At 40.9% G+C, this 21,543-nt stretch overlaps 3 protein-coding genes across 7 annotated transcripts in view; all 3 read left to right on the forward strand.

Annotated features, from left to right (window-relative positions):
- The first annotated feature begins 1,990 nt into the window (after nucleotides 1–1,990).
- LOC141004784 (homeobox protein MSH-C-like) lies at nucleotides 1,991–3,414 on the forward strand. Of its 2 annotated transcripts, none has more exons than XM_073476455.1 (2): nucleotides 1,991–2,418; nucleotides 3,006–3,414. In XM_073476455.1, the coding sequence occupies exons 1-2, from the start codon at nucleotides 1,991–1,993 to the stop codon at nucleotides 3,412–3,414; spliced, it is 837 nt and encodes a 278-aa protein (XP_073332556.1). The 2 variants fall into 2 exon arrangements, with proteins under 2 accessions (XP_073332556.1, XP_073332548.1); XM_073476447.1 differs by having other exon boundaries at nucleotides 1,991–2,414; nucleotides 3,002–3,414.
- A 2,149-nt stretch (nucleotides 3,415–5,563) lies between these two features.
- On the forward strand, nucleotides 5,564–8,832 carry LOC141005869 (ATP synthase subunit d, mitochondrial-like). Its single transcript, XM_073477923.1, has 6 exons — nucleotides 5,564–5,641; nucleotides 7,023–7,153; nucleotides 7,766–7,862; nucleotides 8,268–8,339; nucleotides 8,466–8,528; nucleotides 8,649–8,832. Exons 2-6 carry the CDS (start codon nucleotides 7,032–7,034, stop codon nucleotides 8,778–8,780), a joined length of 486 nt encoding a protein of 161 aa, XP_073334024.1. The 5' UTR covers nucleotides 5,564–5,641; nucleotides 7,023–7,031; the 3' UTR covers nucleotides 8,781–8,832.
- A 636-nt stretch (nucleotides 8,833–9,468) lies between these two features.
- pnpla6 (patatin-like phospholipase domain containing 6) overlaps nucleotides 9,469–21,543 on the forward strand; it is a 33,776-nt gene continuing 21,701 nt past the window's right edge. For all 4 annotated transcript variants that reach the window (XM_073471113.1, XM_073471121.1, XM_073471129.1 and 1 more), the window contains exons 1-10: nucleotides 9,469–9,511; nucleotides 14,547–14,644; nucleotides 18,405–18,458; nucleotides 18,742–18,829; nucleotides 18,949–19,031; nucleotides 19,185–19,276; nucleotides 19,398–19,538; nucleotides 20,198–20,357; nucleotides 20,803–20,883; nucleotides 21,371–21,499. In XM_073471113.1, coding sequence (XP_073327214.1) covers nucleotides 14,588–14,644; nucleotides 18,405–18,458; nucleotides 18,742–18,829; nucleotides 18,949–19,031; nucleotides 19,185–19,276; nucleotides 19,398–19,538; nucleotides 20,198–20,357; nucleotides 20,803–20,883; nucleotides 21,371–21,499 — 885 coding nt within the window. In that variant the 5' untranslated portion in view covers nucleotides 9,469–9,511; nucleotides 14,547–14,587. The remainder of the gene's footprint in view (nucleotides 9,512–14,546; nucleotides 14,645–18,404; nucleotides 18,459–18,741; nucleotides 18,830–18,948; nucleotides 19,032–19,184; nucleotides 19,277–19,397; nucleotides 19,539–20,197; nucleotides 20,358–20,802; nucleotides 20,884–21,370; nucleotides 21,500–21,543) is intronic.

Consider the following 21,543-nt stretch of genomic DNA (forward strand, 5'->3'; position numbering starts at 1 on the left):
TACTGAATTTTGAAACTGAACTTTTGTTTTATGTTGGGTTTTTTTAGGAAACAACAGCAAGAATCCAGTGAACTTCTTGTAATTACAATGTGAGTCCAAAAGGTTAATTATTCATTATTTCATCTAATTAAGCAATTAAGTGGGAGGACTCATAAAGTAATTGGGTGGAGTGAAAGATGTTGTAACTGATCAATCCATCTCTCTTGATAACTTCTTAATATACGATACGTATATACGATAGTAGATTGTGGAGCTCTCAGTGGGGTCTTTGGTTGGGTTGGACTAATGATGTCCAGGAGGCCACGGTGTGCTGCTGACACTTTTAATGAGATGTCAGCTGGGACATGCTGAAAGGGAAGAATTTAGATTAAAGACGTCATGAAGTTTAGGGGAGTTAACATCCCCGGAAACAACACAGTGAGCTGTTTGGGGGAGAATTATTATTATGTGATAGAGAAGAAAGAAACTGATAACTTTCAATGGTGAAAAGTAACTGAGTACTTTTTAGTCACATATGTGTGTCTTAGTTTTTAGTTGCTTTGCAGATGAAAACATAAAATCAGCCTCTAAAATATGATTATTGTAGCTTTATCTGTCTGATCTGACCAACTCTAATTGTAAAATGCTGGTAAATGTTCAAGCAGATGTAAAAATGATCAAATAATGTAACAAACATTCTAAGAAGACACTTTTACTTTATTTTTCTGATCCACATTGGTAGTTTTTACTGAAATTAAATCTTAAATGCAAGACTTGTACTTGTATTAATGTACAATGTACTAATTGTACACATTTTACTGACTACGTGAACTTTAATTCAGCAGTAGTTGTCAGAAATATCACCTGAAATTAAAAAAGATGGCTGAGCACAAGAAAATTCAGTCAAATTCACATTACAAACTCCTGACAAAATGAAGTTTTTCACCTGGTGTAACGTCCATGATGATGATGATGATGATGATGATGATGTTGATGATGACTTCAATGAAACATGTGGATGAATCCCTCGTCTCTTTCCTGAGTAGACGTGAAACAGTTAACTGTCAGCTGGCTCCTCGCAGCTCCGTGCGGAGGACTATGAAATATTTGGAGGACAATTGGTTAAGTGGAGTTAACTGTTGCCTTTTTCTCCCCGAGGTATCTTCCTTTTTGATCCCGCCGAGCCTGGCGCCTCGCAAAACACAACTTGTCTGGCTTATTAAATAGTATGACCTGGAGAAAGAAAACGCCTGTTGCTTCTCAACTGAGGCCATTGTGAAGCGAGAGGAGCTCATGACAGGCCTTAAATTGCTGTAATGCTGTGTGACCAACACTCATACCTAATCAATTTCTACCGTGGTGGCTGCGCACCTTTTCTTATTTCATCCTCGCTTTGATTGTTTTACTCGTTTTTAATTTTTAATGACTTTATTCTACCTGTTTTGTGAATTTAATTTAATTTAATTTAATGTATTAATTGATTTCGCGTGCTGTATTAAAAATCAGTGGATTTAATATTTATTATATCTTCTTCTTTGATAAAGCAGCACTTTGATATCGACATGAGACTCTTTAGATCCTGCTCAGCTTTACGGTAGCAGAATAATCCAGTGAATAGCATCGATGGAGTGGTCGGCTAATGGATGTAAATGGTCAAGAGAGTCCTCCCCACTGGTTAATTGCGCTAAAATTGGTCTAAGCTACTTTGTGAGGGCCATCAATGGTCCCGCACCGCATGGGGTCTGTATGATTAACTTCTCCTTCCTTTCAAAGGCCTCTTGATGTTCCCTTGGAAGGCAGCGGGCCAATCAAAACCGCACTCGGAGACGTCACAAGGCCAACGCGAGGAGCTGATTGGTGCGCGCGGGGAGGGGGACCAGCCCCTGTCCTTTTATAGACGACCCCGTACAGCGCGTAAAAGCTACCGGGCACCGCTGACAGCGCGGAGAAGCACATTGGACAGTGTACACCTCAGCGACTCCATTCCTCTGAACGGGCCACACGGAGGTGCATGGCCCCATCCCCCTGTATCATGATGAATCCTGTGCAGGGGTCTCCGTCCCAGGACGCCAAACAGCTTCATCAAAAAGAGGAGACGGATACGGAGGGAGAGGAGGTTCAGCCTAAAGACATGACCACCGAGAAAGGATACAAACTCCAGCGGAGCAGCCTCCCGTTTAGCGTCGAGTCGTTGATTTCCAAGAAGACCACCTGTCGGACTTCTTATCCCCCGTCAGATTTAGCTCTGGTCCTGCCGCAGCCCGTGGCCGGGCAGGGCGGCGCGCAGTTCTCTCCAAGGACTCTTTACGCGGAGAGGAAAGTTTCCGCGGAGAGTTCGCAGGGTGTTTCCAGTAGTTCCTGCGAGGACAGTCCGCAGTGTTGTGAGAAAGATCAGAGCACTTGGTTCCAGACGTCCTCGTTTTCCACTCCGCCTCGTAAGTCCGTCCCTCTGCTGATCTGAACTCTGAAACACACTGCGTTTATTCATGATCTACTGTAGATAGGAGAAGAATATCTAGTGTTGTTAGGTTATCTTTACACAAAATTATATTTTATTTGTTGTTTCATAGTGATATTAATATTGCATGTAGCTCTGCAGACTGTGCGTAAATGTATTTCTGGCATTTAGCGTTTTGTTATGTCCTAAAAAACGCAGATAAATGACGGTAAAGTGTCACTGAAGCACATATTTGGCTGCTGTGCTGGCTCTGTCTTATATTTCTTAATATATGTTCAGGTCATATATGCAATCAAATATAAAAATCTGAGAGTCAGCTGATTAAACTTTACAATTCATGTTTGATCGACGGGATGTTTGTGATGCAGACTGACGCAGCAGTTTTATTTGTCAACAAAAATACAGTAAAGCCTTTATAATAGTGTGTGTTTCCTTGCTGCGTCATGGTTGTGTTTTCATTTAATAATAAAGACTCAAATGTTCATAAGATTTCCCACGACAACAATTGAGTTTCAATTTAATCTCACCTCGGCTGTTTCTCCTCTGTCATTTTTCCTCTAACAGGGAGCTCCAGTCCAACTCAGTGTACTTTAAGGAAACACAAAAACAACAGGAAACCTCGCACGCCCTTCACTACCTCCCAGCTGCTGGCGCTGGAGCGCAAGTTTCGCCAGAAGCAGTACCTCTCCATCGCCGAGAGAGCCGAGTTCTCCAACTCTCTCAACCTGACGGAGACTCAGGTCAAAATATGGTTTCAGAACAGGAGGGCGAAAGCCAAGAGACTGCAGGAGGCCGAGCTGGAGAAGTTTAAACTGGCCTCTAAGCCCGTCCTGCCCGCCTTCGCGCTGCCGTTCCCCCTCGGAGCGCACATGGGGTCCCCGACATGGGGCCCGTCGAGCGCCTTCCCGAGGCCCAGTCTGCCGGTTCCAGGACTGTTCAGTGGACCCGTCACTTATGGGATGTACTATTTGTCTTAGTATTACAGTGTGTGCATGTGTGCTTTTTAAGAGAAAAAATGTCTTCTGTCATGGTTGCAATACACTTACGAGCGAGGATGATGAGTTTTTCTACATCTCGGGAAACATTTTATGTTTTCAGGTTGGAGAGAAATTTTCTAACCTCCAGAATAAAAAAAAAAAAGGGACACATTTTGAATACATAATTGCGTGCGTAATTGGACTCAGTGTCCTCTTGCTTGACAGCGTCCAGTTCTGTGGATTGTGGATTCACAGGCCTAAATTACTTAGGCAATACTCCAAAAGTAAATGTCAGGTTTTTTTAAACGACATGCCTTAAATATCTCATTCCAGTCCGTCCGCCGCGCTCCGCAGCAGTTTGAGAAAAGGGACATTCACTGTGTGTCCAGGCATGAAGGCAATGATGGACTGAGGCGGAGGACGAAATGTTTAAAAGCAACAGAAAAGTACTTAAACGGTGTCAGTGCCTTAAGACCAGTGTATCACTTGAAGTATTTCTCCTCATTCAGCGTTGACTGTTTCTGCTCAAACTGCAGGTTTTTTCCTCACACTCCTGTCACGACTTCTAGATTTTGTAAACGTGGAGCAAAAATTATATTTTAGAAAAACTCTTGTATTAGATCTTTTTTTTTTTTTTACTCTCACAACGTGGCCTTTACGGGAGTGATAATAGTTTGTTGTTTTTTTTGTCTGAGGAATTTTGCTGTAAATGTAAATAAAATGTGTAGTGTTCATAAAGCCCTGCAGCCTCGCCTGAGGAGCAGCAGGAAAAGTGGTATTTATTGAATATCTTTGTATCTGTACTGTGTACATACATCACTCTATCTAAATGTTCAGTTACTTGTAAAAACTGATTTTTAGTAAATAAACATTATACAAGACCTGAAAGTGGCTGCTTTGTTTTGCATCATTCTCCAGTGTTTTTTATTTATTTATTTATTTTTTATATGCATATAGGTCTGATGAGTGAGTTTATTTAAAGTGCTCCTCCCAGAAACACGACATTATCAAAGATAGCAGAAACATTTGTTTATTGGTGGGTTTTTAAATTTTTTTTAATGGAAACTGCTTTTTGGTAAACACGTCGAATATCGGCCATTGTTGCCAAAACCTCATCGCCTGACCGATGTAATTATTAGAATCATCTCATTTGAAAATGGTCCAATAATTACGTAATTAAGTCGTGCCATTAACCTTTATACATTTTAATCCAAAATAGCGTACAGACGTACATTAAATTATTAAACATGAATACTTTTGCGAAATTATCTGTGAAAGTAAAAATCAGCTGCAACAAACACAACTTTGTGTCTTCTTTGGCACTTCACACGTCAATGTTTTCTTTAACTTTTAATTAATTTAATTTAACTTTAAAATTTGTAGCCTGTGTGCAAAAACACCTTTATTTTAATCCAACACATCTCATCGTTTCAAACGCGTTGAAAATCAACGCAAGTGTGTGAAAATAGATTTGTTCATCAAATAGAAAATGTTTCCAATAAAAAAAGTGCAGTTGTAATGATATATAGTCAATATGTAGTTACTGTCCACCTCAAGAGGCCGATGTTCACCTGCTTATTCTCATCATGCCCACAACAGTTTCAGAAATCTTGCGAAATTAGCACATATTGCGGAGAAAACAAACATTTTTATGAACGTGATGTTGATGGATCCATTTTTCATATTAACCTATTGTTCGGCACACTTTAGGTCACACCTTGGTGTAGCCTGTCACTCTGTACCAGTAGGTTAAATGTTATATAATAATGCTGACTAACTAGGCCTATATAAACCAGTGTTAAACAAGGGTTATATTTAAAATATATATTTATATGTATGTAGAATATTTCTTCCCATCCTCCAATTTTTATTTCCACGCTCTTTTGTTCTTGTCACACAGCCTCTGCAACAGAAAGAGATCCTGTGTCGCCTTTATAGCCCAAATAAAATCACAGGGACGCGACTTAAAGTTGACTTTGGTATATTTACAATTCCCCCCACTAAAGTGCAGATATACTGCCGGCTACAATATCATATAGTAATAAAGATATAGTGCAGATGGTGTCTATGAGCTTTCGACGAACAAGTGAAGGTGGTGTGAGTCGCTGCACTCAGCCCGTCCAGCAGGGGGCGGTGGCGGGCTCCCCGCCGCTCCCGCTCCCGATGAAGAAGAAGCAGTTCCGCTGCTCCGCTCTGTCTGTCACAGCCAACACTACCGTACAGCGAGGTGAGTACATTAGCTGAGCCGTCCACTGAATGAAAGAACATCTAATGAAAACCTGTTTCAACAATGACTTATGCGGCGGACACATGTAACATTGTGTGCGAGTTTGCAAAAGCAAACGTGACGCTCAGTCGGTGTTTAGTTAAAACCCTTGCGTCACAGAGAGGCTTCTCTGACCTTGGCTAGCAGGCTAACAGAGCTAGCTACCGTTAGCTTGTTCTGCAGGGGACTTGAAGTGAACAAAATGTCAAGGGCCCTCTGTCATTGTTTGCCTCTCGTCAGAAATGTGCTTTTACCATTTTATCTTCTCCGCTAGTTATTAAAAACATACTTTACATTTTTTGGCTCATGCAGTCGGACGCTTTTTATTCGTACCGTTACTTTAAAACTAGCGTTTAAGTTGGCGTTTCATTGCATTGATGGCTAACAGCTAACTTACTTGTCTACCTGCATTTAGCTTTCCTTGTCAGCGTAGTTTAACGTAAATGTATGATGTCTAACTGAGACACGGATCCTGGAGTAAACCATTACAAGTGAACTTGGTGCACTGAATTGAGTAACTGCATTTTGACATCGCATTGTGCATTAAATCGGTAGGAAACACGTTTATGTCTGTGACTTGGCTACTGCTCTGCTCCATGTTTTAATTAAAGACATTTTAATCAGTTTAAATACACATGAAAGCATTCTATCGGCAGCTTGTAGTATAAATAACACTGCAATGTCAATACAAAGGTAGGCCGCCATTGTTACACCTGCCACACATGAACATATGGTCATTTAAATGCTGGTGCCATATAACTGTACACATACAGTCAGTATCCAGTTAATTAGATGCACCTACCTAAACCAATGTTGTCTTATAGAAAACCATGTAATAAATCCTACCTTCATGAAGGTCACATGCTCAATTTGGGGAGAGTGGGAAAGACAGGAGGAGGATACAGGGATACAGCGGCCACAGTACTAACAGCTTTACTAATTGAGATATGAATATTAATAATACTGAAAGTACAATAATAATAGCAATCATCATAATGATGATGATGATGATGATGATGGTAGAAGTCAAGCAGGACCACAAAAGCAGGGCCAACCACCATCCATGGGAACCTGCGAGACAAGACAGCACAGAGACTCTGGAGAAGAAGACAAGACAGTAAAATGTATTAATGAGACATGAATGTGTACATACAGAGAGAAAGAGAGAGAAGCTCAGTGCCCCGGCGGTCTAGACCTATGGCAGCATTCTACTTTTGGAGACTGTAGGAACCACAAGTAACCCTGCATCCTGAGAGCGCACTGTGCAAGTGGGGCAATAGGGTGCTTGACGTCTTATAATGAAAGTTTGTCTGGACTAAAAAAATTTCCTTCTACCTTTCAGAGAGTCAGGATGGCAGGCCGTCGTGTAGCCCTGAAGGCCATTGATTGGGTGGCGTTTGCTGAGCGGGTTCCACCCAACCAGAGGGGCATGTTCAATGCACTGAAGACTCGCAGTGATGCCATTGCTGCCAAGTGAGTTTTACACCGACAACAGGCTTAAAAAGGATTCAAAGTCCCTGCTGTGAAGTTATCTTCCATGCCATGAGAGAGTGGTGTAGGTGATACAGAGCTGAAGTGTCCACTGCTCACCTTTTGTGAGAAGCTCTGCAAGGTGCTAGAAAGAGAATCACATGTAAATACATGAAAGACAACCTGCACACTAAGATCTATTTATGAACATAATGCAGTTCCTTGTGTGTGGATGTTCCTTTTTGTAGTTACGCAGTAGGGCTAAAGCCAATATTTCATGCTTGACATTATGTGTGGACATTCCTAAAATATAATTTGGCCAAACTGTTAAGGTTATTATGAGCAGCTGAGAACAAAAGATCACATCTGCAGTCAAAAACTGTTAAATTAGCGCACCAGTCATTTTATTCTTAGCTTCTTTTAATGCTTTTATCAGGTCCTCATTGCTAATTGCATTTGGCAATTACTTGATCTCCCGGAAAAATGATCTTCCTACAATATTTGTCTTTTACACACTGTCTAGCTATTGTTTCCTTTTGTTAATCTTTTTACTTTTTAATCAACCAACTACCTTCATTGTCATTTCTTAAACCTCATCTTCTCTATTTATACCAGACTAACTTCCCTGCCAGAGACTCCTGCAGCCATTGACTGGAGTTATTACAGGGGCGCAGTGGCCAAAGCTGGCATGGTCGATGACTTTGAGAAGAAGGTGAGTTAACGCGACTGGGTTATTCAACATGTCATGAAAATTATGCAGTCTGTCCACAATATGTAGATTGAAATATCTCTTCTGACCCTACATAGCAACTGTCGCTTGAATTGTAGGAGGCCTGTGTCCAGCTGTGCTCAGACATTTCCAGATAACATATAAAACACATTCCTGGATCCAAATTAATGGTGAATTAAATTGAGCATAAATACATGGAATCATCTGTAGAGGCTCGTAGAATTTAACTGACCAGTCAAAGGTTGTCACTTTCAGGATATCTTGAATTTCCTTTTTGTCTGAACAACTTGAGGGTTGCAATGTGAATGCGAGTCCCATTTGGGATTTGTTGAACATTTGTTGGATTGCGTTACATTGGTAAATCATAGATGTCCCTCCTACACACAGTTCAAAGCCCTGCAGATCCCAGAGCCTGTTGACACACAGACGAGCGCCATCAGCGCACAGGAGGCTGAATCTGTAAGTGATTGCATCAAACGAATCCATGTATTGCATCCCTGAATTTCAGCTGTGCTATTGTATAATGGGTTGAATTTTACTGTAACAACCAAAACTACTTTCAATTATTTCACTTTTCTGTAACAGAACAAAAGTGCATCAGCCTACGTTGAAGGATCTAAGGCTCGCATTGCTGAGTATGAGGCACAGGTGAGACAGTATTTGCATTAGTTGCTAAAACACTTCATGGCGACTTCAGGAAATCTTTATTTATAATGTCACCATTTATTTTCTGTCTCTCACTCTCTGTTCTTTTGTATGTGGTCTCAGTTGTTGAAGTTCCAGAACATGATCCCCTTCGATCAGATGACCATCGAGGACCTCAACGACACCTTCCCCGAGACCAAGTTGGACAAGGTCAAAAACCCCTACTGGCCCAACAAGCCCATTGCCGATCTGTAATCCTATTACTGGACGTTTACCTCACAATAAAATTATGTATTTTAAAGAGAAATGTTTGATGTCCTTATTTGTTAAACATCTGAACAGAAATGTAGCCTATCTGAGTTGTGTTGAAATCTGGGCCAAATACAGTAAAGGCAGCCTGTGATAATGTAGCTACTGTCCACCAGGGGGCGATGTTGGTTTAGTTTTACTTCGAAGGATAAGCTTGGCAGTCAAAGTGAGTATTTATTTTGAGATACAATATGATGTTACAATTAGTCTATTTTCCTCTTGGATTGGTATTTGTTGCCAAGGCTACTGTCCCTCTGTGATAGGTTTGACGTAATGACTTTCATCAGTGATGAAGCTTCAATTGTACATTAGCATATAATGTATTGTAAGTCAAATATTCACTGATGTCCAAAGTTTTTCATGTGGTCCGATTGAAACCGTCTAAAGTTCATTTGTTAGTACCATATGTCAATCATTCCTTATGATATCCAATCACGGATCCACTGGTTGTGTTCCTCAATTATAATTGGACACCGGCAGTTTATTTACATAGAAGTGGGCGGGACATCTGCCCTTCGCCCCAGCTTTGCATTTTGATTGGTCCATGGTTACAGCGTCTCAGTTATTGATTGGCCAGAGTTCCGGGTGAAGTAAAACAGGAGGGGTTTGATGAAAGCTGATTTCCGTTGTATGTTATTTGACAGTCAGTGACGATTGACGGGAGTCCATCAGCTCAGGTAAACACCTTCTATAATAACCTATGTGTTACTTAATGACATGTTTTCAGTATGACACGTTTCAGCTCAGGATTGTGTGATTTACAGAGAGTGTTTCTTTAGCGTTGGTGAGTAACGAGTGGTGGAAACAGGAGCTATCCGCTCAAGTGTGTCAATAACGGTATAGCTCAGTCAGATTGCGCCTGTGGAGGTCAAAAAGAGAAAACAAAAATCATACGAAAACTTTTCATTTAAACCATTAATGATGATTTGGCGTGTAGCAATCAGCGATAAAGACCACAGCAGACCACTATCGGTAGCATCGGTAGGAAGCTAGCTAGCGTTATCCAGTGACAACGTTAGCCAGAAGAGATTACGTTATGATGTGATAGTCAGCCAGGTGCCCTCTTCACTGGATGCTGGAAAAATGTTTAATTCTGCCGTTTTCAATCCCACAAATTTAGCCAAAATGCTAACAGTTGTATCGCCCTAACCGCTTAATGATCCCCCCAGAAGAAATCACTCACTGTACACTCGTCCGAATATAAACAATAAGGCCTAACTGTATCTATTGAGCCACAATCACCCTACAGGCTTCATGTGACTGTTAGCTAGCTGACGGTACACCACTGCGTCAAAACACCCTCTGCTGGTGTGAATTAGCTACATTTCATACGAGCTTGAGGTTTATTGTAAGAAAGCTGGGCTTTTTAGCCTTCTGTCAAACTGTTCCCCGTCGGCCTGGTGTGTTTACAACATAACTAAAACAATCCTGCGAAGGGTCTTCACGAGGGGACAGTAAGGTAACACCTCTGTGGGTGCAAATTATGCAAAACTATTTTGGCTGGAGGGAAATATGAGCTGATGTCGCCCTCTGAGTTCACCTTGGTCAGTACTTTGCTGCTGTTTTGCATGAGGACTAATGTTATGTTATTTATGTCCCTATAAGGTCCCGTTTGCTCAAGTTTTAAGACGTATATCCATAAAGGTATAGGGTGAAAGTGAAGTGTATGTTTGGCATGACTTCAAGGGTCAAAGGTGACAGACCAGCTAAGGTAGTTGGTGTAAGTTTGAGAGTAGCAAATGTTTATCTTTCACTTTTAAATCTTTAATATATGGATGCAGTGCAGAGTCACAGCATTTTGTAGTGTTTCTTCCAACAATACATCATCCAAATGATGGATTCATACGCGCTTACTGGCTTGTTATTGTGAATGTCATGTCCCAGACTAGAGGGTGTATTGTGTTAGGTGAATACAGACATGGTTGTGTTAGTAGTCGGCCCAGGTCTGCCCCTGGACAGTGGAGTCAACACTAGCCTCATTGTTGATGTAGAACAATGGGAGTAGGCCTGCATGGAGGGAGGCACGGCTAGGAGGCTAGAGGTTGGCTACTGTCTCGTCCCCAGGGCATAGCAGGCATCTGCTTTTCTTACAGTGTTATTACCACACATGAGCCCATGTAGAGACAATCTGAAGCAAAGTGTCATGTGTAGCAACAAGTATTGATCAACTTTCTCAACGAGAATGATGAAAGCGTTGGTACAGAGATTGCTGCACAAGAGTAGAGCGTCCGAAATGATTTTTAGCACTGTCACATCCCCAAATCTACAGAGCTGGGATCAGTTCTTGAAGAGGCGAATTTTAGAATAAAAAATCATTTGCAAATTATGACTGGATACCTGCCAAAAACAATAAATGAGTAAATCCAACCTGCTAGCGTTGATTTCACACTCTGAAAGATTGACAGACATGTATCCGGTCAGCTGAAGATGTCGAACACAAATATCCATTCACTTACACCCTTAATCATTGCATGCAGCATTTTGAATTCTCTTAAAAATGTTTGTTTAGTAGAGACATTTTAATGTTAAAAACAGGTGCTGAACACAGAATAGTCAACATTAATGCTGAAGATTTTCATTTGAGAGATTACAGTGTGTCCCTCACACCAAGCATCCTGTTCTGTGGTTGGTTTGTGACTCACAGGGTTACTTCATGTAACATGACACTCCATTTTCAACCTATCACTGATTGAATTTCAGCCATACAGCAGCACATCCACCCCCTCCCAGCCACTGATGCTTTAGATTAAGCAGGAAATACACCAGATGAAAGATGCAGCTGATGCCAGCCTCTGTTGTTACTTCATATGTAGGCTAGATGTTATTGGGACTTTGCTGCTTTCCTGGGCAGAGATGTTCTGCCAATTTAAACAGTCAGTATCAGCATAAAACATAGTCATTGTTATCAATAACTAAAGATTAGAGCTGAAACTATTAGTAAATCAATCAGTAAGTCAATTGACATTTTCTGATTGCTGGGATCTTTTATTGACCAAACAATGAATTATCTGTTAAGTTATAATTAGCTTAACATTGAAGATATATTGGCTTTTTTTTAATACTTGGGCTTTGTAAATGACTAAAACCATTTATTGAGTACCAAAATAGTGAATTATTTTTCTGTTGCTTGATTGTTGAGTGGTTTTCAAACTGTGGTCCAACAGGGGTCCATGAGTTAGTTGTAGGGGGTCCCCAGCAGAAAGAGGAACAAGGAACAAGGGCAGATATGGAGTTGACCGTTGTGATTGAAATTGTAATTTCTAGAGATCCTATTTTGATCAGTTGACTACGTCGACCTTTTTAATCTTCAAACTTAAAAACAAATACTCAGAGGCAGGGCCAGCAATAGTCTTGGTAGTGCCCTATCGTATTATTTTTAGGGTTAGAGAGGTCTTTTGGGCCCTCTCATGACCCAGGGCCCTGACCTGGTGCCCCCCCCCCCCCATCAGCAGCCCTGACAAAACTGCCTGTCAAATTGGCGTTTCGTGGTCTCATGTGCATCTATTGCGAGGGTCCTTCACATGACACATTTTTGAAACCCCGGGATTATTTGACTAACTGTTAGTTTGAACCCATTGACTGATTATGATTTAAAAAATGACCAAAAGTTTTGTTTGTGTTTGTTTTTTTAACAGCAGTATTCAACTAGACTAACCAGAGTAATAATTCTGAATCAGTTTCATCACAGTGTATTGTCAAAGTAAATGGCAGTCAGTTATTTTTTACTCATTATCCATCAATATGAATTTGAAACACATTAAAATCTTTTAGATAAATACTCAGGACACAGAACCAGAGGCCTATTTGTAGTCTATCCTATGGTTATGTTAATGTCTTTTCTCTAATGGTCTTCAGGTTTTGGCAATTAGCCACGAGACGCCTGCTTGTTTTAAAAGCTTCTTCATGCAAGTGCTGTAGCCTACTTTGTATGCCCTCAGCAAACATAGAGTCCCTGTTGTCAGCCAGCTTGTTTTCCCTCCAGCCTCACTTTCTGCAGAGTGGGAATGGGAAATCGGTGAGCATCAGCGAGCTAAGCTAGCATAGCTGTTTATTTGTCCATAGACAGTGAATGAAGCTTGTTGTCCCAGCCACTGTACACACGGCTGTGTCAGCTGAATCAGTCTCCACTGGCAGATGTGGGCAGCGAGGTGGTATGTAGCCTGCCTGGATGAACTTTAGGAATTATTGCTTCGGTGCAGCAGCTCAGTAACCAGCATCAGAGGATTCTGGTTATACTGGGCTACTTCCAGTACAAGTGGACGGTAATATTAATGTAAAAAAGGGGCAACCTGAGTAGGAGAAATATCACAGTATGTGTATGTGTCTGTTTCTTTGCAGTGGCAGTATTTAGGTGAGTAGTTTAATTTTTTTAAGATTCAAAAACTTTATTGTCCATTAATGGAAAAAATATACTAAATTAAACCAAAGAAAAAATACCACTTCAGTTCTATTAATGCAGCATCAGGTAATATATCAAAGGGCAAAAACATTCAGTTTTTGAAGCTTTCCTCATAAAGACATCAAGTAGTACGGTAGTGACAAACTCTTCATCACTACAGCAATCGCCCAAGCATAATAACATGAACACATAAAAAAATTAACGTGCTCAGAAATTTTAAGAAAAGAAGAAATTGTACCCGAAACTATACTCACAACTTTTTATTTTGTTGTGCTACCTTAAATGATCTCTCTTAATCCCACATACAAGTGTTACCAAGTAATTGGGACAGTAAGAAGATCATCTCATAACGTCAATGGAGAGGGATTGATGGATGGATGGATAAAAAGAGGGGAAGGGGTTACCATCTGGATAGGTTTTTATCTGTCTAGATAGCCTGCTGTGTGTGTGTGTGTGTGTGTGTGTGTGTGTGTGTGTGTGTGTGTGTGTGTGTGTGTGTGTGGGTGGGTGTGACACAGACAAAGCCTGGCTCTGTGTCCTCTGCTGCGAGCGGCTGTAGGATGCAATAATTTGATCCGTCTCTGATTCTAGTACTCAGTCACGGTGATTTTAAGGAGAGATTAAGTATGGTTGTGACAACCAGACCGTTAAGAACACAAATGGAGACTTTCAAACCCTTTGCCCTGAGGCAAGGCTGTGTGCTAATGGCTTTATATTCTCTCTCATGTCTAACAACATTTGCTAGTTTTTCCTCACTGTCTTTGCAGCAGCTTGGAGCTATGTAGTGTTTGTGTGTGTGCATGCATGTCCATTGTAACAATAAGACATTGTCTTGATGGGGGTCTGTGGGTCACAGGAAATGAGAAAGGCCTTAAAAGGCAGATGTTGGGGAGCAGCCACACAATGAAACTCTGCTGAGTTCTGTGTGTGAGTGAATGTTTGATGACGTGAAGTTACAAGTAAGGTAGCATCTTTCCATTGATGCAGCTGTGAAGTCAGGAAAAAGATTTAAACTTTTGTACATGTTTGCATGAGTGAACACAGGGGTGTTTTCTGTGTTGATAGACATTTTTCATAGCAGATATTTTAAATTTGCCATAGTAAGAAAAGCACAAGTGGTGCTAATATCATTAACAAAGGCTTCTTTCTAGTCAAATGTTCCTGTAAGCCATAACAGCATTACAGTAGCAGAAGCAGTTACATGGAATTTAGCCTTCATTGATTTCCATATTCACATCTGTGCTGTTCCTATGATAACATGTCAAAATGTCCTCCATTAAAAGAGTAGTCTGCATGTCTGTTTTTGTTTCCAGTGGCCGTTGATGGAACATCCCTATGAAGAAACAGGGTTACAATGGGACAGAGTACCTCGGAACAAGAGGTCCAAGGAGACATCCCCAAGGTTGGCGAGGTTGGTTTGTTCACTGTATTTGCATAATGATAAACCACAAAACTTACATACATGTACAATGAAAAATGCATCGCTAAAACAGGGCCATCCGAGTTCATAGAGAGTCTGCTCAAAACTAAAGCTGAAACTCACTTTTTTTTTCTTTCTGCACATTATCTTTTACAATTAATTAATCCTTTGGTTTATAAAATGTAAAAAAAAAATGTTAGCAAATGGTCATAATGCCCAAAATGACATCTTCAGCTTGCTGTTTGTTGTCAGACCAACAGTCAAAAACCCAAAGAGCTTCATTTACTATCATAAATCAGAATCAGAATCAGAATCAGAAATCCTTTATTTGTCCCGCAAATGGGGAAATTCCTTAGTCACAGCAGCCAAAGGACAGTATCACACTTAAACAATAATAAAAAGTAAAAAATAAACAATATAATAGAGATAAGAAATAGAATTAACTCGTATATACATAGTATTTACAATATGAACTTGGTATTTACAATATGACATAGTATTTATAATATGAACAGTGTAAGTATAAGCAGTTTGGTATTTTTATTTACAAACATTAAATAATAAATATGGGTATTAAAAAATTGTCCAATTAGTGCAAACCAGAAAGTGTGTGGATATGTGTAGAGTTTTGTATTGCACAGTGCACATGTGAGGTCTACTGGGAGCAGTGCTGGTTGTACAGTCTAACAGCAGCAGGAAGGAAGGACCTGCGATACCTCTCCTTCACACACTTGGGGTGTATCAACCTGTCGCTGAAGGAGCTGACCAGTGCGGTGATAGTGACCTGCAGGGGGTGGGACTCCTTCACCAGCAGCGATGACAGCTTGTCCATCATCCTGCTCTCTCCCACCACCTGCACTGGGTCAAGAGGGCATCCCAGGATGGAGCTGGCCTTCTTGATAAGTTTATCAACTAAATGACAAAGAACATAGACAAAACCTTACATTTAGGAAGCCAGAGCAGCAACATTTCTGCTTGAAAAAATGACGTTAACTACTACCATAATCGAAATAGTTGCCAATTAGTTTTTTCAATCCACAAATCAATTAATTGACTAATCATTGTAGCTCTACTTTAGATACACATAAAGACTGTCACAAATAGACAATATGTTATGTATCTTATGTTAGCTACATGTTAGCTACATGTATATATATATATGTGTATATATATATATGTGTATATATATATATATATATATATATATATATATATATATATATATATAGACATTGAAGCCAACTAGCAGCGCAGAACACAATAGTAGCTCTCATAATAGTAATCTATCTGCCTTACTAGCACCAAACTCAACTCGACCTTTTCCCAAAATTGGTCAGATGAATGTGGCTGCTCTTCCCCAGCTGAGCGTGACAGTTCGAACGACCACAATCAGCGGACATAATGTTCCCACAATGAGGCAGACCTTCCCGAGTCAGTGGGGATTTTGAACTTCCCTTTGAAATGAAGATTTTGTGTTATTTGTCTCTGTTGCAGACCATTAACGTGACAGTCTACACAGGCTATGCTCTCTGTCTTTCTCTTTTTCGCCAAGCCAAACAATTATTCTTGTACTTCGAAAATAAGTTAACCAAACCCAGACCTTAGCCCAAAGCTATACACTTGAACTCGACCCAAAGCCCCAATACATTGTCCAGACCCATCTGACTTGGTTTGGATAACAGAACTTCACATGAGAAAGAGTTATTCTGAATAAGAATTCTAAGGAGGCACATAAATAAATATCCTAATTTAAAGATAGAGATGCGTTGTTTTAAATGTTTTTCTGGTATGTCTTATATGCCCATGATTGCCTTTATCATGTGAGGACACATGACAACATCCTCACACAGCAACATGTGACACATTGCTTATGACACTCAAACTAAAACTGGAGAGAATGCTGTGTTTTTTTTTTTTAGTTACACTTTCAGTTTGTTAATCTTTTGGAGCCATCACGTTAACACTGTGAACACACTCACTCCATGATTTCCAAACTCCATCGCACCGACTTGAAGCCTCCAACCAAAGCACATTTCTGTTGGCACATGCTGCCTATGCACTCACCCATCTGTCAGCCCCGCTGTCAATATTCCCAGTGTCCAGCTTTGGCTTTTTACTGCCAAATAACCTTTAGCTCCTCACACACTAATCAATAACTACTGATAACAGACATGCAGTCTCATTGGCTGTTGGCCAGAACACTAAAAACATATTACTCTACTCTAACAGTACTGTATCTGAGAGCAAACACACACACAGTACAACCAACAAGATTATCTTGACCAGAATCTTTCCACTCCCTACACTGATAGTCCTGCTTTGATGAGTCATTAACTGCTTAGTTTGATGTTACTGAACTTAAGTGATAGAAAATGTCTTTAATGAAGCCAAAGGGAAAAGCTGCTCTGCTTACTATGAATATATTTGCTCTATGGAGCTGTTTGTTTAATCAAAGACAATGCACATGATTAGAAATAAGTAATTTCCTACTTGTTCTTGTGCTCTCCTCTTCTGGGCATCTTTCATTCTTAGCTGCTTCCTGTCTCCCTCTGCCTCACCCAAAGTCCAGCGCCATCAGTTTTCATTACATCTTGTTTGAGCCTATGGGCCTCGTATGTAGAAGCTACATCCTCTCACAGCAGCAGGATTCCATATTAATGCCTTTCTGTCAGACTCCAGACCAGTCAGAGCCTGACAGGTTTTTTTTTTCTGAGGATTGGCTCTAGTAAAGGATAACTTCACCCCAAAATGAAAATTCAGTCATTATCCAATCACCCCCATGCTGATAAAAAGTCAGGTGAACTTTCATCGTCCACAAAACATTTCTGGAGCTTCGCAGCAAAACAGCGTTGCAACAGAAAAACATGAAATGGCTCCATACAGCTTGTCTAGTGTAATCCAGATTTCAGTAGGCCTTGAGATCCCAAATTGATTTGAAGGGATGTTATTTCCACCCTTTTTTAAGCTAAAATCTTCACTGTAGCTGCTAAGCTAAAAGTGTTAGTTCGCATCGCGTCTGATGTTGGTGCACATACTCTTGGGGCTTTCAGAGTCATAGATTCTGCCTGATGAGTTGGGTATGGAGCTATTTCAAGGTGTTTTTTGGTTGTTATTTACATTTTTAAAACCAGTCCTCAGCTACTTCAGTTGTTAAGGAGACACAACACTTTGCATCTGCATGGAGCTGAGCAGATACTGATTGAATTTTGTTTTTTGGGTGAAATTATCGGTTAAGAATGAATTCAGTTTAGTGTTACATGCATTCTCTGGATCTCAATACCTTTTATTGAAAAACTTCACTTACCTGGCCTTTACTGTGCCACCCAGCCCTGCTTTACAGTGTGCCAGATTGTAGTCTGTGAACCCAAAAGCTCCACATCTGGAATCATCAGTCTGCACATAGGGAGTCGAGCAAGGAAGCTCTGAGTGGTGCTTTGGGGTAAAAAGTGAAAGTAAAGGCTCAGGAAACATGATTACACATGTAAGGTGGGGAAGGTCAGATAAGATTTTACATCTTCATCCCCTTCTCTCGTTTCCCTGGCACTATTAACCAGACATTCCTGCCTCCAGGGCAAATCCCTTATTCCCACATTCCATTACACTTCAGTGGAATTGAAGCCTTCAGGCCCAGACTCACACAATCTTTCAATCTCACACCCGCAGCCAGCGGTTATGCTACTGAGCAACTAGCATGCTGCCTGTAGAGGTTGTGGTTGTTTGCTTGAATTAATAATTTGTATTTCTCTGTTAGGACGGGTTTGATAACATCAAGACGTTTGTGGAGGAGGAACTACAGACGAGCATGGTGAGTTTCATTGAGATACACTGGTCTGTTCCCATTGCTTTCATTCAGTTGCTGTTGGGTCACTACTGCAGTAAATCATGTTGCTGCCACATGTTTACCCACAAGAAGAGAACGTCAGAAAATAAGAATTAGCCAAATAATATTTAGAAAGCACAGACATGTAGATGAAATAATTAAATACTTAAATACAGTAAAGTAAATATAACTTCAGTGCAGCATCAATTACATTTTGTACCCTACAGACACACACTAACACTCCTCCTCTTTTGTTTCTCCTCTTCAGATGGTGGGGATGGTGATTGGTGCGGGCATCGCCATAGTCCTTATCGCCATCCTCATCTTCTTCATCTTGCGGAGGATCCAGCTTCGAAGTCAGTAATTGCTAAGATCCCCATCGTCACCAATGCACTGAAAAGAAATAATGATGGTAGTGAAATATGAGATCTTATATGTATTTCTATGGTAATTTGTCATTTGTTATATTTCACAGACCTGGAAGCTCAGGAGGCACCAAAATACCGCTTTCGCAAGAGGGACAAAGTCATGTTCTACGGGCGAAAGATCATGCGCAAAGTGAGTGTGTGGCTGACAAGAAATACTTCAACAGTTAGAATGCATATCACTGCTGTATTTATCATGGGCTGGCGCTGACTTACACTGAGTTACATATCTACTACAACTGCAATATCACAGGAATGCCTTTTAAACCAACATGTCTCCCAACAGGTCTCGCAGTCTACCTCTTCCCTGGTGGGTACATCCTCTTCATCTCGGCCACGCCTAAAGAAGAAGCAGAAGATGCTCAACATTGCCAAAAAGTACATCAGAAAGCTGACTTTCACCAAACTATTAATACAGTCATGACCAGTTCAGTGTTGGTTGTTCACACTCTTCAACATCACTTCTTCTCGTCTGTCCTCCTGTGTTTGTGCTGTGCAGGATCCTGCGCTTTAAGAAGGAGGTGCCCATTCTGCAGGCCAAGGAGCCTCCTCCCTCAGTGCTGGAGGCCGACCTCACTGAATTTGATGTGGCCAACTCCCACCTCCCCTCCGAGGTGCTCTACATGCTCAAAAATGTCCGGTAGGTTGGTCTTCTTTGTGAAGTCTCTTTAATTGTGTTTTTATGTACTAAAGCTGCCACATTTGGTTGATTACTCCAGTGGCTCTCAGCTGGTGTACATGACCCCCACCCCCCGCACTGGGACTTTTAATTCACAGAATCCTGAATGTGCCAGAATGAAAAAAAGGGGTGTTTTTGTGTGTGTGTGTGTGTGTGTCCAATCAGAACTCATGTGCACACAAACTCTCACAAACGCACTCGATAAAATCTATTTTAAGGCAAATTAGTTCACTGGCGCAGAAAATGTATTGATTAAATGATAATGAAAATTGGCATTAGTTGCAGCCTTATTATGTACTTGTGTAAAACAAAATCTTTTAAAGGCCCAAACCTTCATACAGTACAGAGCTGCTTTGCATGATTGATAAGCAACTCCTATGAAACATTGGCGTCACTTCTACAGACATGCCTGTGAGATGTGTAGCTCTGTTATGAAGCGGTTGCCAAGCTAACTGTGCTCATAAAGCTCAGTTAATAGCATTCCACGGAAGTGAACACAGATTTTGTAAAGAAAAGCCTAGCATTTTCGAATATATAAACCCAGGACAGATTCACACCTGTACACACCTGTTTGCGTGTGTGTACAAACCTCCTAACCTCTGTGTTGTCCTTCACTGCAGTGTGCTGGGTCACTTTGAGAAGCCCCTCTTCCTGGAGCTCTGCAAGCACATGGTTTTTGTGCAGTTCCAACAAGGGGAGTACGTCTTCAGGCCGGGCCAGCCTGACAGCAGCATCTACGTGGTCCAGGATGGAAAACTAGAATTGTGCCTTACTGGAGCGGTACGCACTTATCCTGATTTACTGTGAATTTCATGCATGTGACAGTTTCTGTGTGTGAGGATTTTATGCTCAAAAATGTGCAGCATTGAAAACTTACAGGAGCAAATCTACTAAGGGGCTTAACCACGGGAGTTCTGGCTTTAATAACGTATTAGCATCTATTAACATTTGACTAAGATAATCTCATTAGGGAACAAGGGGAATGTGGCTGTTCGCAAAGGTTGATTTCTTAATCACCATAATAATAAGTATCCTACGGACAGTCTCAATGGCATTTAACAAGTTTTAAATAGAATATTTTTCCTTTTTTTATCCAGGTGTTATCTGTATCTCTAAAACATACACACATAAGTTACACATAAGTGTAATCACTCAGAATCTTGGAACACTGAATGAATACAAGTCACTATCCACTGATATTCAAGTCTTCTTCCTGTCTGTCCAGGATGGCAAAGAAAGTGTGGTGAAGGAGGTTTACCCAGGAGACAGTGTCCACAGCCTGCTCAGCATCCTGGATGTCATCACAGTAGGTCACACCCACATCTTGCAACACACACACACACACACACACACACACACACATCCGCACAGGCAGACAACTGCGCTTCGTCACACCTGTACACACACTGGCTTCCCCAATACACACACATACACATTATGCATAATGAATGAGATACATTCCTGGATATGAGTGTGTTAGAGCCTCACCCTCTTCCTTACACCTCACATCAGCCACCAGCTGACTCACCGAACCTTACATACACATGACTTGTACGTTGCTCTTTAGTTGTAATCCAGTGGAAATCCTGCATAAACTGAATGGAATCAATATGATGTCAATATTTATCTTAGACAAAGGGTTTAACATGATGACCGGGAAGATTTTTTTGGTTGAGACTAAGATTAAAAATAACATTACTACTAGAATTGCCTAGAAGATGCAACCCTTCCACATCAGTGCTTCTTAAAATGTGAATGTTTTGTGAGGTATTCTGTGTGATTTTTGTGTGCAGGGCCACCAGAAGCCTTATAGAACGGTGTTGGCTAGGGCTGCAGAGGTTTCCACTGTTCTCCGTTTACCTGTCGAGGCCTTCCTCTCTATATTTGAGAAGTACCCTGAGAGCCTGGTGCGAGTAGTACAGGTGAGTCGAGGGTGTAAATCTACACATTGTTGATGTTTTTTTCT

Source organism: Pagrus major, chromosome 1, assembly GCF_040436345.1.
Source record: "Pagrus major chromosome 1, Pma_NU_1.0".
Lineage (NCBI taxonomy): Eukaryota > Metazoa > Chordata > Actinopteri > Spariformes > Sparidae > Pagrus > Pagrus major.

What these genes read in the sequence shown, in the direction of transcription:
- LOC141004784 (XM_073476455.1), top strand. Translation starts at nt 1,991, where the DNA reads ATGGCCCCATCCCCCTGTATCATGATGAATCCTGTGCAGGGGTCTCCG. An exon ending in TTTTCCACTCCGCCTCGTAA is followed by an intron (nt 2,419 to 3,005) that starts GTCCGTCCCTCT and finishes TCTAACAGGGAG; the next exon opens with CTCCAGTCCAACTCAGTGTA.
- LOC141005869 (XM_073477923.1), top strand. Translation starts at nt 7,032, where the DNA reads ATGGCAGGCCGTCGTGTAGCCCTGAAGGCCATTGATTGGGTGGCGTTT. An exon ending in GCGCACAGGAGGCTGAATCT is followed by an intron (nt 8,340 to 8,465) that starts GTAAGTGATTGC and finishes TTTCTGTAACAG; the next exon opens with AACAAAAGTGCATCAGCCTA. An exon ending in TTGCTGAGTATGAGGCACAG is followed by an intron (nt 8,529 to 8,648) that starts GTGAGACAGTAT and finishes ATGTGGTCTCAG; the next exon opens with TTGTTGAAGTTCCAGAACAT.